Source organism: Hibiscus syriacus, unplaced genomic scaffold (genome assembly GCF_006381635.1).
Source record: "Hibiscus syriacus cultivar Baekdansim isolate YM2019G1 unplaced genomic scaffold, ASM638163v2 tig00111331_pilon, whole genome shotgun sequence".
NCBI lineage: Eukaryota > Viridiplantae > Streptophyta > Magnoliopsida > Malvales > Malvaceae > Hibiscus > Hibiscus syriacus.
This window is the reverse complement of record NW_024063060.1, coordinates 79,561-95,590: the sequence shown is the minus strand read 5'-3', so window position 1 is coordinate 95,590 and position 16,030 is coordinate 79,561. Positions and strand designations below refer to the sequence as shown.

The 16,030-nt window shown below is 33.5% G+C and overlaps 1 protein-coding gene across 1 annotated transcript; it reads left to right on the top strand.

The window, feature by feature from the left end:
• The first annotated feature begins 8,822 nt into the window (after nt 1-8,822).
• LOC120158876 (probable root meristem growth factor 8) lies at nt 8,823-12,788 on the top strand. Its single transcript, XM_039169605.1, has 4 exons — nt 8,823-8,907; nt 9,015-9,081; nt 9,750-9,916; nt 12,776-12,788. Exons 1-3 carry the CDS (start codon nt 8,848-8,850, stop codon nt 9,875-9,877), a joined length of 255 nt encoding a protein of 84 aa, XP_039025536.1. The 5' UTR covers nt 8,823-8,847; the 3' UTR covers nt 9,878-9,916; nt 12,776-12,788.
• Nucleotides 12,789-16,030: the final 3,242 nt, after the last annotated feature.

Here is a 16,030-nt window from a genome sequence, read left to right as displayed (position 1 = left end):
GACAAGTACCGGAGGTGCTTTTCCTATCTATTTTTTATCCTCTATAATTCGCATCCGAGAAGGCATGCAAGCTAAAGCTAGAGTCTCTAGGATACCATAGTCCTATACTAAGAGTGTCCTTAAGGTATCTAAAGATTCTCTTAATGGCTTGTAGATGTGATTCCTTAGGGAATGATTGAAATCTAGCACATAAGCAAACACTAAGCATAATGTCCGGTCTACTTACGGTTAGATAAAGCAAATAGCCAATCATAGACATATAAAGTTTAACATCTACACATTTATCTTCTTCATCTTTGTCAAGATTCTCTTAATGGATTATAGATGTGATTTCTTGATGTACTTTGCTTGATTAATGAAGATGTCATCTTTCCTTTGCTTGATTTGGAGCCCTAAGAAAAATGAAACCTCCCCCATCATGCTCATCTGAAATTCACCTTGCATTAGCTTAGAAAATTCTTGGCAAAGAGCATCATTAGTAGAACCAAATATTATATCATCACCATAAATTTGAACTACTAATAAATCTTTACCTTTTCGTTTTAAAAACAATGTAGTGTCAACCTTCCCTTTTGAAAAACCTTTTTCAATTAAAAAATTTGACAATCTTTCATACCAAGCTCTAGGAGCTTGTTTTAAACCATATAATGCTTTTGTCAATTTAAAAACATGATTTGTAAATTTTGAATCTTCAAAACCCGGAGGTTGTTCCACATACACTTCTTCTTTTATAAAACCATTTAAAAATGCACTTTTAACATCCATTTGATATAATTTAAAATTAGTGAAACATGCAAATGCCAACAATATTTTAATAGCTTCCATCCTAGCTATGGGAGCATATGTTTCATCAAAATCTATTCCCTCTTCTTGTGTATAGCCTTGAACAATAAGTCTAGTCTTGTTCCTCACTATGTTACCACTTTCATCAAGCTTATACCTAAATACCCATTTAGTACTTACAGTAGATTTATTACTAGGCCTTTCAACTAATGTTCATACTTTACTTCTGTCAAATTGATTTAACTCATCTTGCATAGCCATAGTTCAATTTTCATCGGTTAATGTTTCTTTAATATTTTTAGGCTCTATGGATGAGATAAATGCAACATAATTACAAATGTCCCTAAGAGGTGATCGAGTAGTTACCCCTTTTGATGGATCACCTAAAATCTCACCATAATTGACATAGTTGTACTCTCTTGGGTATGAGATTTCCCTTTCTTCAATGGTTAGATTCTTGAAGGCATCTTGAGTTTCCTCATCTTTCACTTCTTCCTTTGATAATGATTCTCCCACGTCATTTGCATTTATAATACCTACGTCATCATCAACACAAGAATCCTTCCTCGGAAGGGGATTATCATAGAAAGCAACATGGATAGACTCTTCTACCACTAAAGTTCATTTATTAAATTCTCGATAAGCTTTAGAATTTAAGAAATAACCCAATAAAATTCCTTCATTACTTTTAGCATCAAATTTGCCAAGATTGTCCTTACCGTTGTTTAAAACAAAACATTCACATCCAAAAGGATGAAAATAGCTAATGTTAGGCTTTTTATTTTTGAAAATTTCATATGGAGTTTTCTTTAAAATATGCCTAATCATTACTCGGTTAATTACATAACAAGCGGTATTTGTGGCTTCCGCCCAAAAATATTTTGGAAAATTGTTTTCACAAAGCATGGTTCTAGCCATTTCTTCTAAAGTTCTATTTTTCCTCTCAATAACTCCATTTTGTCGAGGGGTTCTAGGTGCTGAAAAATTATGGCTAATCTCATTTGAATTACAAAAATCAGTAAATCCAAGATTTTCAAATTCAGTACCATGATCACTCCTAACACTTGAAATGGAGTAACCTTTTTCATTTTGGATTACTTTTGAAAAAGTGATAAAATTTTCTAATGCTTCATCTTTAGTATTTAAAAATTGAACCCAAGTATACCTAGAATAGTCATCTACCAACACAAAGGCATATTGTTTTTCACCCAAGCTTGTAGTTCTAATTGGCCTTAAAAGATCTATATAGATCAATTGTAATACTCTACTAGTTGATACATCATTAATGGATTTAAAGGAAACTTTCTTATGTTTTCCTTTTGCACATGCATCACAGATTTTATCTTTATCAAATTTTAGCTTTGGCAACCCTCTTACTAAATCGCCTTGAGTAAGCTTTTGCAAAACACTTATGCTTGTATGTCCTAGTCTACTATGCCATAACCAACTATCATGCACATCCTTGGCAACTAGACATAAATTAGTCATATTAATTAAATCTAAATGCACAATGTATATGTTTCCTATTCTATGACCAATAAGCATAATCCTATTAGATGCAACGTCAATAACTTTACATCCATTTGATTCAAATAAGACATTGTATCCTTTATCACACAATTGACTAATACTTAGTAGATTATGCTTTAACCCATTTACATATAAAACATTTTTTACTTGTATGGAATAGGTATTACCTATAGTACATATACCTTCTATGTAACCTTTTGAGTTGTCACCAAAGGTTACCACTCCTCCATTTTTTTTCTTTAAGCTCAATAAACCGACTCTTGTCTCCGGTCATATATATTGAGCATCCACTATCAAGGTACGTGTATTTGAGCTTGTATTTCGTGCCTTGGAGCAATGTTCATTTTCCTACAAACATAGATTAATTTATAATTTTTGGTACCCAAATTATTTTGGGTCCATATTCATTAGTCCCTAAAATCCTTGTCCCCTTAGGTATCCATTTGTTCAGGATATCCTTATCTTTAGTAGTATTGAGTCCTTTAGGAACCTATATACTCCTAATGATTTTACCATTGGAGGTTCTTTGGGGACCTATATGATTATAAGATTTATAATTCTTTCTAATATAGTTGGATTTTGAACTTTCTCCTTTTTTAAAATGTTTTGATCAAACTTTATTGAAAGAAGCTTTAAGATCATCAATTTTCTTTTGATGAACATCATGTACTCTAGAAAGTAAGTTTTGCAAATCAGAATTTTTCTTTTCAAAATCATCGATTTTGACTTGCAAATCTTTAATCATACTTTCTAGTTCAATGTTTGTTTTGGATATGAGATCTTTTTCATTTTTCAATTTTGAGATACATTTCTTGTATTTTGAAAATAATTTCTCAAAATCCAAAGCCAAACCATTATATTCCTCTAATAACTCATCAAATGAATAATATTCTAAATTAGATGAGTTAGAGGTTACCTGAGAATCCTGCCCGAAGTCCATTAAACACAAGTTAACTACTTCTTGTTCCTCTTCATCGGATGTATCATCATCGCTCCAAGTAGCTACGTGTGCCTTTTGCTTCTTCTTTGAAAGACCATTCTTTTTCAATTGTGGGCAATCATATTTAACATGCCCAGGCTTTTTGCTTTCATAGAAAATAATTGGGTCTTTCTCCTTTGACTCATTTTTGAAGCCTTCATTTCATTATAATTTTCTTCCTCTATTGGGCTTCATTAATTTTCGGAGTCTTCTGGAAGTAAGGCCATTTCTTCATCCTCATTTTCATCAGAATCACTCTTATCTTTGGTGGATTTGAGAGCAACACCAACGTTCTTTTTCTTCTTCATCTCCTTCTTTGTGTCGTCCTTTTTCTCATGCTCTACCTCATCTTGAATCATCATTTCATGAAGGAGGAGAGAACCAAGGAGCTCATCGAGAGTTAAAGACTTAGGTCTTTAGTTTCGATAATTGTCGTCTTCTTTGATTGCCAAGCACTTGGAAGAGAATAAATGATCTTCCTCATAAATTTCTCATTATGGATTATTTCTCCGAATCCCTTGAGACCATTGACAATCACAGAAAATCTAGCTGTCATAGCTTTGATGTCTTCATCTGGTTCATCATGAAATTTTCATAGCTATGAGTAAGAAGACTAATTTTGGTTTCCTTTACCTCGTCGGTTCCTTCATGAGGTATTTGAAGTTTATCCCATATTTCTTTGGCGGTTGAACAAGATGATATTCTCCCTTATTCATCTGGTCCAAGTGCACAAAAAAGAATATGGATAGCTTTTGATTTGAGCTGGAATAATCTCGTCTCTTCTTCACTCCACATGTCTAAATATATTGATGGTTTGGAGTATCCTCTCATCATGATTTTACATGCTCCCATTACAATAGCTTGAATGAAGAACTTCATTTTATTCTTCCAATAGGCGTAGTTAGCGCCATTGAAGAATGGAGGCTTGTTGACGGGCTGAGAATTAAGAACGAAGTCGAAGTTTGATGCAGAGGCCATTGATGACTTGAATATCGATTTAACTCTTCCCGGATCTTCTCAAGAGGTGGTAAAACCTTCAAATGAGTGTAGCTATGATGCCAAGTATTGAGTTAATCGATCAGATGAAATAGCCAAGAGGGGGTGAATTGGTAATTAAAATTTTGGTGGAAGCTTTGACAGAAAATTGAAAAGATTTGCATAACGAGTTAGAGTAGTTTGACTTTCTCAACCAAAGTCTACGTCCACTACCTTAGCTATCCACACTAAGGATTTTCCACAAATTCACTAATTTATCTTTCTTTTGAGGACAAAGAGTAACCTTACAACTCCCTCAAGAATTATACCCCAATCTCTTGAGACTCTCTCTTCTCAAAGAGAAAATTACAAACTTATAGAAAAACCTCACAAGGTAAGATGTTTGCACAATTCTAGAACAAAGAAAGAACACTCAAGAATGAATACAATTGAGCACAAATGGTGTTCTTGAAAGCAAAATGAATATTGAATGGATTTTGGCTTGAATTTCTCAAACAATAAGTTCAAGGCTTTTTCTCTTTGAATTATTTCTCAAAACTTGTTTCTTATTATTCATCAATGGCTTCATGACTTGTTTAAATACCCCTTGAATGAATTCTGATTGTTGGGGATGATCATGAAGTCAATAGAGTCGTTGTTGTATGTTTTCCACTTCAAAAAACTATTGGGAGCTTATGAGTATCGGTACTCCTTCATAGGGGTATCGATACTACCTGTACAAAATTAAAATATTTCGACCGTTGCAAAAATAATGGTATCGGTACCTCTCAAGGGGGTATCAATACTACTATGTAAAGAGGTATCGATACCGGTCATGGTATCAGTACCCATTTTGCATTCTGTTAATTCTCGGAGTCAAAATCAAATTAGGGGTATTGTTACCTTTTGTCTAGGTATCGGTACCTCTTTTGCATTCGATGTTTGAGGGGTATCGATACTCGTTAAAGAGGTATCGATACATCCCTATTAAAAACACAATTTTGACTCGATTATGGTTCGAAATACTTTGTAAAAATTATTTCAAAAATATTTTAAGAGTAAAACACAATTTTTCATTTAAGTAAGGAGTGAAATTGATATTTAAAAACTTGGAGTAATATTTGTGATATTCGATTAATTGAATCGAATATTATATTTGAAATTGAATATAAAATCTTAAAATTCATTAATACTTTATTTGTTATATCAAAATATCAAAATGTTTTCAACAGATCGCCACTTCATCAAAAAAAAAAATTAACTCATGAGAGATTTATGTTACCTACATACCTACGAGACAACAAGTTGCAGACTTGTTGACCAAAAGCTTGATCAGAAACATGTTTGAAGAAATTATTGGCAACCTAAGTTTGATAAATATCTACACTTCGGCTTAAGGGGGTGTTGGAATTCCTTAAATTAAGGATAAATTACTTACTTTATTCCTAGGAGTTTCCTTGTATAGTAGGATCTAATCTTAGTCTAATTCTTAGGGAGTTACTCATTTTTAGGGATTGTTCCCTTATTTTCACTTAGACTACTCTATAAAGGCTATAAACTATTTAGTAAATAACAACAACCTTATGTTTAAGTTTGTTCAACATATTTTAAACATGTAAGACTTCATTGTGAAAATAATACTGCTCTATAAATAACTTCTAACCCAATTTCTCATGAGAGAACAGAGCACATCGAAATCGATTGTTATTTCATTATACAGAAAATTCAACAAGGAATAATTCAAACCAAGAACGTTTCAACACATGAGCAGCTGATAGACATCATGACCAAGGTTTTGGGTAGACATAAACATAATTATTTGATGTCCAAGTTGGGTCTCAAAAATGTATATCAACACTCAACATAAGGGGAGCGTTAAATTTATTAGTGATTGTAAAGTAATTGGTTCTGTTAGCAGTTAGTTAGAGGTTAGTTATTCTGTTAAGGGTAGCTTTGTGTATATAAACAGTACTTTGTAACTTAGCTCTTATGAATGAGAAATGTGAATTTTTTCATACTTATATATTCATAACATTTTCAATTTTCAACTTATTTTCTTATCATGGGAAAATTCAATGCTTCATCATGGGAAAATATTAATAGTATTCATAACATTTACCGTTTATAACTCATTTTCTCTCCCTATGTAACATTTTAGTGTAACCTGTTATGTTACTCCAACTGATAACTTTTCCAGTTTCAGTTTATAACATTATAGGTAACGCTTTTAACTTGATCTTTTTTACTGGTCATTCCGTTTATTAGCCTTAATTTAGGCATCTCACAAGAACATCTCCCAATTACAGTAGATGGGAGAGAATAGGACAAATTTATATGATTTTTCATACTATATTTAGAATTGAAAGTACATCAATCCCAATCAGTACTTGAATTTAGAGGAAATGAAAACTATAAACACACATACATATATTATAATCTCTAGCCATCTTTTTACCATTAAAAATATTTTAAAACTATAAATATAATAAACAGAAAGTAGTTGAGATCTCAAAGTGGCATTATTCCTACTTGAATTTAGAGGAAATGAAAACTATAAACACATATGCACACACGCGCACACGCACACATGCACGCACGCACGCACGCACGCATATACATATATTATAATCTCTAGCCATCCTTTTATCATTCAAAAATATTTTAAAACTATAAATATAATAAACAGAAAGCTGTTGAGATCTTAAAGTGGCATCATTCTTAATTATACAATATACAAATGGTGCATGTGAAACTGTTAACCATGGTAATTTTTATTAACTGTCAAAGCTTGAGATATTCACTTTTTACCATTTCCAATCCCCAATTACACTTTCTTTTCAAAACTGGTGATCAATGAAACATAATATTATCATCATTTCAGGACGTTATATATATATATATATATGAACAAAAGTGTAATGGAATGTACATTGCCCGAATTTGTAGTTTGCTATAAACAGAGTACATATCATGGTGTCAAAGACATCTGCACTGCCCAAACCAAAATATGATGAGCATAGGATGCCATTCATAACCCTTTTTTAATGCAACTGTCATTTATCAATTGCTACACCTGAACAACTGAATATATAAATGTATTGGCGTTGATATTCACTGTTGGGGGTTGAACTACGTTTCTTATTTTTTTTAACAGCTGTTATTGAATATATCGATAAAAAAATAATTAATCTCTAATTTGTTTTGTTAGTCAAACGTTCTGGGCAAGTTGGACACTCTTGTCCTCATTCTTCATGGATTTACTACACATGCTCGTGTTTTGTCTTTGGGGAAAAAAAGCCTTGCTTTCAAACACCAAAACTAACATTATTTTCCCGTCTTCTATTTGACTGCCTTAGTTTTTTATTTTAATAAAACTAGGATTTTATTAAATAAAAGGTAATGTATAACAAAAACAATACAATTTCAGCATTGAAATTCAAAGGATGTAAAGGAAAATAAAATCAAAATCTTTCATGAATATATGTTTCATTTTCAACAAAAAAAATCTCTCAACTATTAATAATCTGTATATCTCCACTTGAACCTAGATGCAATTTGCTTAAAGGTGTGGAGATTGAGAGAAACGATCTGATAGATTGCTCCGCGAATGCTTCCGAATACATTGACAAACTACCATAAAAAGGGAATCTAATTATATGAGAACATTGACTTTTCTTGATCAGGAGATGCGTCGTAATAAATGCAACATGAAACATCAAACTATCATAATGATAGACAAAATTGTGCCATAAAGACAAATAAAAACCAACACTTCATGAATAAGTGAAAAGGAAAAAAAAAAACAAAAACAAGAAGATGTTTATTTAAATTTAAATTAAAAGAAAATTAAATGAAAAGAAAAGAAAAGAAAAAAATAAGAACAAGAGAGCCAACGACAATTAGCTGCCTAAGGCGACACTTTGAAAGAAAATTAGATAATTACTTATAGAGAAAATAATGATTTTTTAATAGTATGGGGTGATTATAAAATAATATCTTAAGTGCGTTCGAATCTAAGATCATCAAAAATAATAACTCTTTTTAACTATTAAACTCACTTAATAAGTTCAAAAAACAATGATCTTTACTTTAATATATTAAACTTTTGCTATAATAAATATTAGTTGGAGGTCATTCTTAAAACTAAAAGAAGTAATTAATTAAATAATGTTGTAATTAGTAATCAAACGATCTGTATGAGGCGTGTGAAGCCCTCTTATAAAGCAAGTATAAATTTAAGTTTTTCCCTTGTAATTACGTGTTTTGGAACTCTGCATCTTTGTGCTTTGTGTCCGCTCTGCATTCTCTTTCCTCTTTGAAAATGGGGTTTCCCTCCCACATAAAAACAACCCCTTTCTCACAAAACTAGAAAGGAAAAAAGAATCTCGAGAGAAATTAAACTGATATGAAGCTGAAAGGGATCTTCATGATTGTGCTTTATTTTACCTTTCTTGCACTGCAAACACCTTGTATTTCCCTGCAAATCCAAGGTAAACTACAAAGGTTTTATGTTTCTCATCATCATGTTTCATTATCTAATAATGTGTTTTAAATGCTTCAAATCATGAGCAGATAAAGTTATGCTTTCTTCATCTACTGTTGTTCTGCCAAGGAAGCTTAGATTCACCGAGGAGTTTGCAGTAAGAATATACTCCATTTAGAAAAAGAGATTCAATCTTATAAAGAATCATAAAAATAATATTATCATCTCCTTAAATCATCTGCAACTTTTGCTTGTTTGAAACAGTTCAAAGGAAATGAAGCTGTTGCACAACATTCTATATCAAGCACCAAGAAGAACGAAGATGTTCCCGGTGAGATATCTAACTACTCGAATCAATGAAATAAATACACAGATGATTATATGGTGAAAAGAAAAGAATGATTCATATTGAATGCTGGGAAAATTAATTTCTCAGTTAGGGTAAAATGATCAATATAAGAAGAAATCGATGGTTGCATCACTTAATATTTTTGAGAAGACGCTTGAAAGACACGGTGTCTTTCTAAGACTACATGCAGTCTGAATGATAACCTTAGCAGAACAACAACGGAGAGGACATTGGAGTCTTTTGAGCGTCTATCCAATAACGTTAGATAATCTGGATATATTCTCCCTTCCACCCTAATTCGGAAAATAATTTCAATTTCAACAACACTTCATATTAGTCACTCCTTTTTTTCCAAACTATTATCCCATCAATTTTTTCCAAATAACATGAAAAATTGCATCTTTTGTGATGAATAGAATCTGGGTTTCAGCATTCAGTATTCCTCCATTACTTTTCTTGAACCATTTGACTTCAAACTTAAAACTGCCAAAATCTCTTCACTTAAACTAGGATTTTCTTTCTTTTGATTTCTTCAAACTTCACAGCACTTCACTTATCATTTTGATCATACAAAGAATTCAGAAACTATATGAATCGTTTGTAGCAATTCCTCTTGATTTAAAAAGTGAGAATGGGGGGCATGCATGCAGGCAAAACAAAGCAGAAAGAGCATGGAAGAAGGCAACAATGGGCGGAAGGAGATTATTTTACAATGGATTATCCCAGGGTAAGAAGACGGCGTCCCATACATAACAAATCGTTGCCGGTTGGCCCTTGAAACCTTGCTCACTTCATCACCTAACAATACACAAGAACAGTTTTTAGGGTATTTTTTAGTTAACGACAAAAAATAGATGCAGTAGTAATTATTGTAATTAGGAAGAATATAAGGGATGTGTCTTGTTTTGTTTGTGTTTATGGCCGACATTTCTTTTTGTTATTTATTGATTAAAATTTATTTGGTAATCAAGTTTGATTTTAATATAATTTTAATGGAAGGAGATTAATTAATCATTAAATCTATTTATTTAATCTTTTAAAATTATGGGAGAAAATATTATTGGAGAGATGTAGTTATTTTAGAATCTACATTTGAGAGATATTTTTCTAAAGATATTAGAAGTGTTTTGAGAATACACGAGTTTATAGGGTACAAAAATTTCATGTATTTGTAATTTTTATTATCTCTATGTTTGATTTTTCTCTGGTGCTCAAACCTGAGATCTTTAAGAATACCAACAATTCTTTTAACCACTGAAGTAATTTAATTTGTGCTATTGTGATGTCAGAATGGATAGATGCGAAAGAGTGACAATGAGTTTTCAATTGCAAGGAGCATCTCTCAATTGATCTAACAATATTTTAATAAATATTTGATTTGTGTAAAAATTAAAATTGTTGAAGATTGTAAGGTTAATTCTTTTGACGCAATTTATGTTAAATGGTGGGAGATTGTTCGGTAATTAAATTGAATTTTGGTGTAGTTTTAGTGGTTGAAAATTATCTGATAATAAAATTTATTTAGTTAAGAATTCTTATTTAATAATATTTTTTATCAATTATTTGTAGGGATAGCAAAATGATCCAGATCTAACGGGTTCCTACCCAGTCCGACCTGATAGGAGTGGATTTTTTTTTATAAATCTTGGGTTCAGGTCGGGTTGAGTCAGATGCTTTATGTAGAATTTTCGAGTTCGAGTCAGAGTCGATTTTTGAGTAAAATATCTCCGACTGGACCCGGGTATTTAATTGTATTATATAGTTTGATTTATTCACAAAATTGTCATCCTATATATATAAATGTTTAGGGTTTATTTCTTTTCATTTGTTTTCTTATCTTCTCCTTTTCTGTCGCTTCTTCCTTTTTCTTTTCTATTTTTTTCATTTATTCTCTCAAATCCTGTCTAACCAAATGTTTTTGTTTCTTTTATTTCATCTCTTAGATGATCACAATCAAATGTTATCCGCTTTTCCTTTTGATTTTTGATTTTTATATTTTTAGGGATTTTAGATCTAAAGATTTTCGAATATATACATGTTTTTGTTTGTGAAAAATATAATTTTAATTGTCTTTTTTTTACAATTTTATTATGTTTGATTTCCTTTGATTTTTTATTTAGCATGATTTTTTTTAGTTTTGTTGTAAAAATATGATATTTTCATATGTAATAATTCATATTTTTATAGCTTTAGTGAGATTTTTAGGGTTTTGTCTTTGTAATTATTGTAAAAAAATGTTATTGTAGGCTAAACTGGAAAGAATGTTAGAAGTTGTTGGGTTGTCTTTGGGATTTTGTTCTATTTATTTTCTTTCCAGTAATATATTTCAGTTTGGGTCAGGTCAAAATCGAGCTTTTATTTTAATTTCAGAGTTGAAGTCGGGTTAAATTAAACAATATTAAAATCGGGGTCAGGTCAGAGTCGGACCAGGCAAAAATTTGACCCGACCCGATCCATTGACATCCCTCATTATCTGGTTATATAAATATAGATAGGTCTCCACCTTGAGAATTATGAAAGAAAATTGTTGGAAATATGTAATTCTTTTGGAATTTCTATTTGAGAGGTAAGTTTTATTGGGCTATGAAGACGTGAGCTAAAAGAAATATTGATTGGCAAGCTGTTAGAAGATGTTACTGAATCAACAGTTTGTTAGAGTTTGTTAGCATAATAATTCTCGTGTTTATGATGCATTTCTACTGTTTTAAATAGTGCTCCCCTATGTATTGAAGATAGATGAAATGCAACGCTCTATTGAATTCTTGTTTCATCAAATCACCTAATATGGTATCAGTCGTCATAAATTCTAGTTTCTTTCTTGCTTTCGTTTGTGCTAGTTTTTGTGTTATCATGGATTCCGGATCATCGACTCCGTCCAGTGCTACTCCGGAGATATTTACTAACAAAAGGGTGAGTGTCATTATTGATGAAGGTAATTTTATGCTATGAAAACAACAAGTCTTTTTATCAGTGAGGAGTCATCCCTTGGAGAAGATGCTCCTTGGTTTGGTTCATTCACCACTGCGGCGGTGGTTCTTGACAGTGGTGATATTATTAACAATGAGGAATATGAGCTCCTTGTTACTCAGGACAACACTATAGCCTCATGATTATTATCCACTGTCAGCCCACAACTTCTTCCTCAACTGGTGGGTGTCGAATCTGTTGTCGACGTTTGGACAACCGTCAACAAGTTCTTTGCCAGTAAATCAACCACCACAATGATGAACTTACACTATCGATTGAAAGGAGTTAAGATATGAGAGTTGAGCATGCATGCGTATATTTCCTAGGTGAAAGAAATCTACGACGCCTTGGCAGCTTTACTGAACAAGAAAATGTCGGTACTGTTACGGAAGACGGCTATCAGATAGAGCAAAATCGCAAATGATAATTTGATAAAATAAAATGAAGATAAAAGAGGCACAAAATTTACTTGAAAAACCCCTAAATAATATAGGGTAAAAACCACAGGCAACGGTAGAAGAATTTCACTACGAGGAAATAGGAATTACAACCTCTCGATCTACCAAGGAGAAAACAATGATAATTCTCTTTTTGATAAAAAGGAGAAAACAACTCTCAAGAAACTCTCTAAATTCTCTCTAGTATTGGAAGAAAGCTATAATGCTTTGGGATGATTTTGAAGCTAAATGAGCTAGGGTATTTATAGTAGAAGCTTTAAGGACTAATCTTGAAAATACCCTAAAAGTACAATGACTAAATGTGTAGTTTTACCATCCATTAATTTCAACCAAAATTGCAGCCATCTTTGAATCAATAGTCGCCGGTTGCTAGCCATTGTTTTAGACTTTTATTTTCAACAATCTCCCACTTGAAGATTTGATTGAAACAATCATATCTTCACCCCATTCTTTCTACCTTATACCATCATGTTGCTTATGTTTCTGACAGGCCACAAGAGGATCGACACCAAGTAAATTTATCAGCATTGACCGCCTTCGTCATGAAATCTGCTATGTTGTCTTTGGTATGGATCTTCTGCATATCTACCGTCCCTTCTTCCACCTTTTAATGAATGAAATGGTACTGAACTCGTATGTGTTTTGTCCTTGAATGAAATGATGGATTCCTTGCTAGATGCAAGGCGCTTTGACTGTCACAAAACAGTGAGACATACTCTTGATTGTGCCCAAGCTCCTCCAATAGCATCTTCAACCAAATTGTATCTTTACTGGCTTGTGTAGCTGCTACATATTCTACCTCTGTTGTGGATGTAGCCACAACTGACTGCAATTTTGAAACCCAGCTTATAGCTCCACCAGCAATTTTGAACACATATCCTGTAGTAGATTTGCTTTTATCCAAATCTCCTGCATAGTCAGAATATACATACCCATTGATTAGTAAGTTTGATCCTCCGTAACATAATGCAATATTTGAGGTCCCTTTTATGTATCTCAGGATCCTCTTTACTGTATTCCAATGCTCTTTGCCTGGATTTTCCATGTACCGACTAACCACTCCCACTGCTTGTGCAATGTCTGGTCTTGTGCATATCATAGCGAACATTAAACTTCCCACTGCCGATGCATACGGTACTCGAGACATCTCCATCCTCTCTTCTTCAGTGCTAGGACTCATACTGAAGGATAATTTGAAGTTAATAGGAAGAGGGGTAAAAATTGGCTTACAATCTTGCATGTTGAATCTTGACAAGATCTTCTTCAAGTAATTCTTTTGTGAAAGCCAAATCTTCCTATTACTTCTGTCTCGATCAATTTGCATCCCTAGAATCTTGTTTGCTGATGCCAAGTCCTTCATTTCAAATTCCCTAGTCAGTTGCCTTCAATTCTTCAATATGATCTTTGTTGGGTCCTGCAACCAACATGTCATCCACATACAACAACAATATAACAAAATTGTTATCACCAGACCTCTTAAAATAAGCACAAGGGTTTGCATTAAGTTTATTGTATCCAAGGCACATAATGAATGAATCAAATCTCTTAAACCAACACCTCGGCGCCTGCTTTAGATCGTACAGAGATTTGTTCAACCTGCAAACCAAGTTCTTCTTTTCTTTTTCTTCAAAACCTTCAGGCTAGAGCATGAAAATCTCTTCTTCAAGATTTCCATGAAGAAAAGCTGTTTTAATATCTAGCTACTCTAGATGTAAGTTCAATGTAGCACACATTGCCAAAACTACTTGAACTGCTGTTAGTCGAACCACAGGAGAAAATATTTCATTGAAATCAATACATTCTTTTTGAGTATATCCTTTTACCACCAGTCTTGCACGATACCTCTCAACTTGATCGTCACCATTTCGCTTGATTTTGAAGACCCATTTGTTACCAATTAGCTTCCTTCCTTGTGGTAGTGGCACAAGGTCCCATGTATTATTTTTATGAAGGGCTTCAATTTCTTCTCGCATCGCCATCATCCATAATGAAGCATCTGAGTTGTTTATTACCTCCTGGTATGTTGATGGCTCACCGTCCTCTGTTAAAAGGCAGTATGCAATATTACCTTCTATAACATAATCTGAGTGCCAATTGGGACGTCTTCTCACACGATCTGATTGACGAGTTGTTGGAGCTTCAGAACTCTCTGAATAAATGCCAATGTTTCTCAGTTGTCTATTTCTGAGAGGTCCAATTCGGCTGTCGTGGTTTGCTTTTGAGACTAAAGGGGTGGACGTTCTTAAGGACACCTGGGAGGTCGTGGCAGAGGCCGTAATTGCTTTCGTTGCCAACTCCGTGGAAAAACGGCCATCTCGTTGATAGATGTTGGTATCGTTTTGATAAAAGTTTTCGAGGGGTGTCTTCTAGCATTGATAAGTCTTCCTTGGGATCGGATGACTCTTGTACAAACCGCGGCAATTTTTGTGCTCATATTGCTTCTCATGAGTGTGCTTGTGGTTCACATGGTCAATCCCTATCTGCTGCGCTTCACTCGGATAAGTCTCGATCAGATGGTGTACTAGCGATCAAGAATAGTGGTTCGTGGATACTCTAGTCCTGGTAGGTTCATTATTGATAATGGAAGAGGTTTGTCTACTGATCGCGTGGGTCAATCCTCTTTACTTGCTAATTCGCGCAATTTGAAATTAAACAATACTCTTCTCGTACTATATATTACTAATAATTTAATATTAATGTCCAAGCTTGCTAAAGAAAACGGTTTATTTTTAGAGTTTCATGCTTGGAAATGCATAGTTCGCGATGAAAGGTCTAAAGAAGTGTTGTTGGAAGGAACAAAAGTGGATGAGTTGTATACGTTTTTTCTTAGGACTTCGCTAGATGGTGTTACTCAACCTGCAGTGTACTTGGCTAGTCATACTCCAACTAATTATGAGTTGTGGCATGATCGTCTTAGTCATCCTGCTCATGACGTGTTAATTCGTGCTTGCAAAAGTTGTAATATTGATCTTACGAGAATGGTGAATAAAAGGTTGGGTGTTTGTCAATCGTGTCAAACGGGGAAGAGCCATAGACTACCATTTTTTCCCTCTCACACCACTTATACTAAACCATTTGAATTTGTTTTCTCTGATCTTTGGGGGCCCTCTCATATTCCTTCAAATGGATATCGATACTATGTGTTGTTTGTAGACGTTCACACTCATCACACTTGGCTCTACCTTCTCTGATATAAAGACCAAGTGATTACTGCTTTTCAACTCTTTTACACGATGATTCAAAATCAGTTTGGAGCTACACTTAAAGCCCTTCAAAGCGACTAGGGCGGTGAGTATCGTAGTTTGTCCCTAGTGCTAGCTAAGAATGGGATTCAACATTGTGTTACATGTCCTCACACCTCTAAAAAAAATAGTGTTGTTGAACGCAAGAACAGACATGTACTTGTCGATGAGCTGACTCTGCTTGCTCGTGCTGCTATGCCATTTCATTTTTGGTCCTTTGCGATTGTGACCGCCGTACATGTTATTAATCAGCTTCCCACCAAG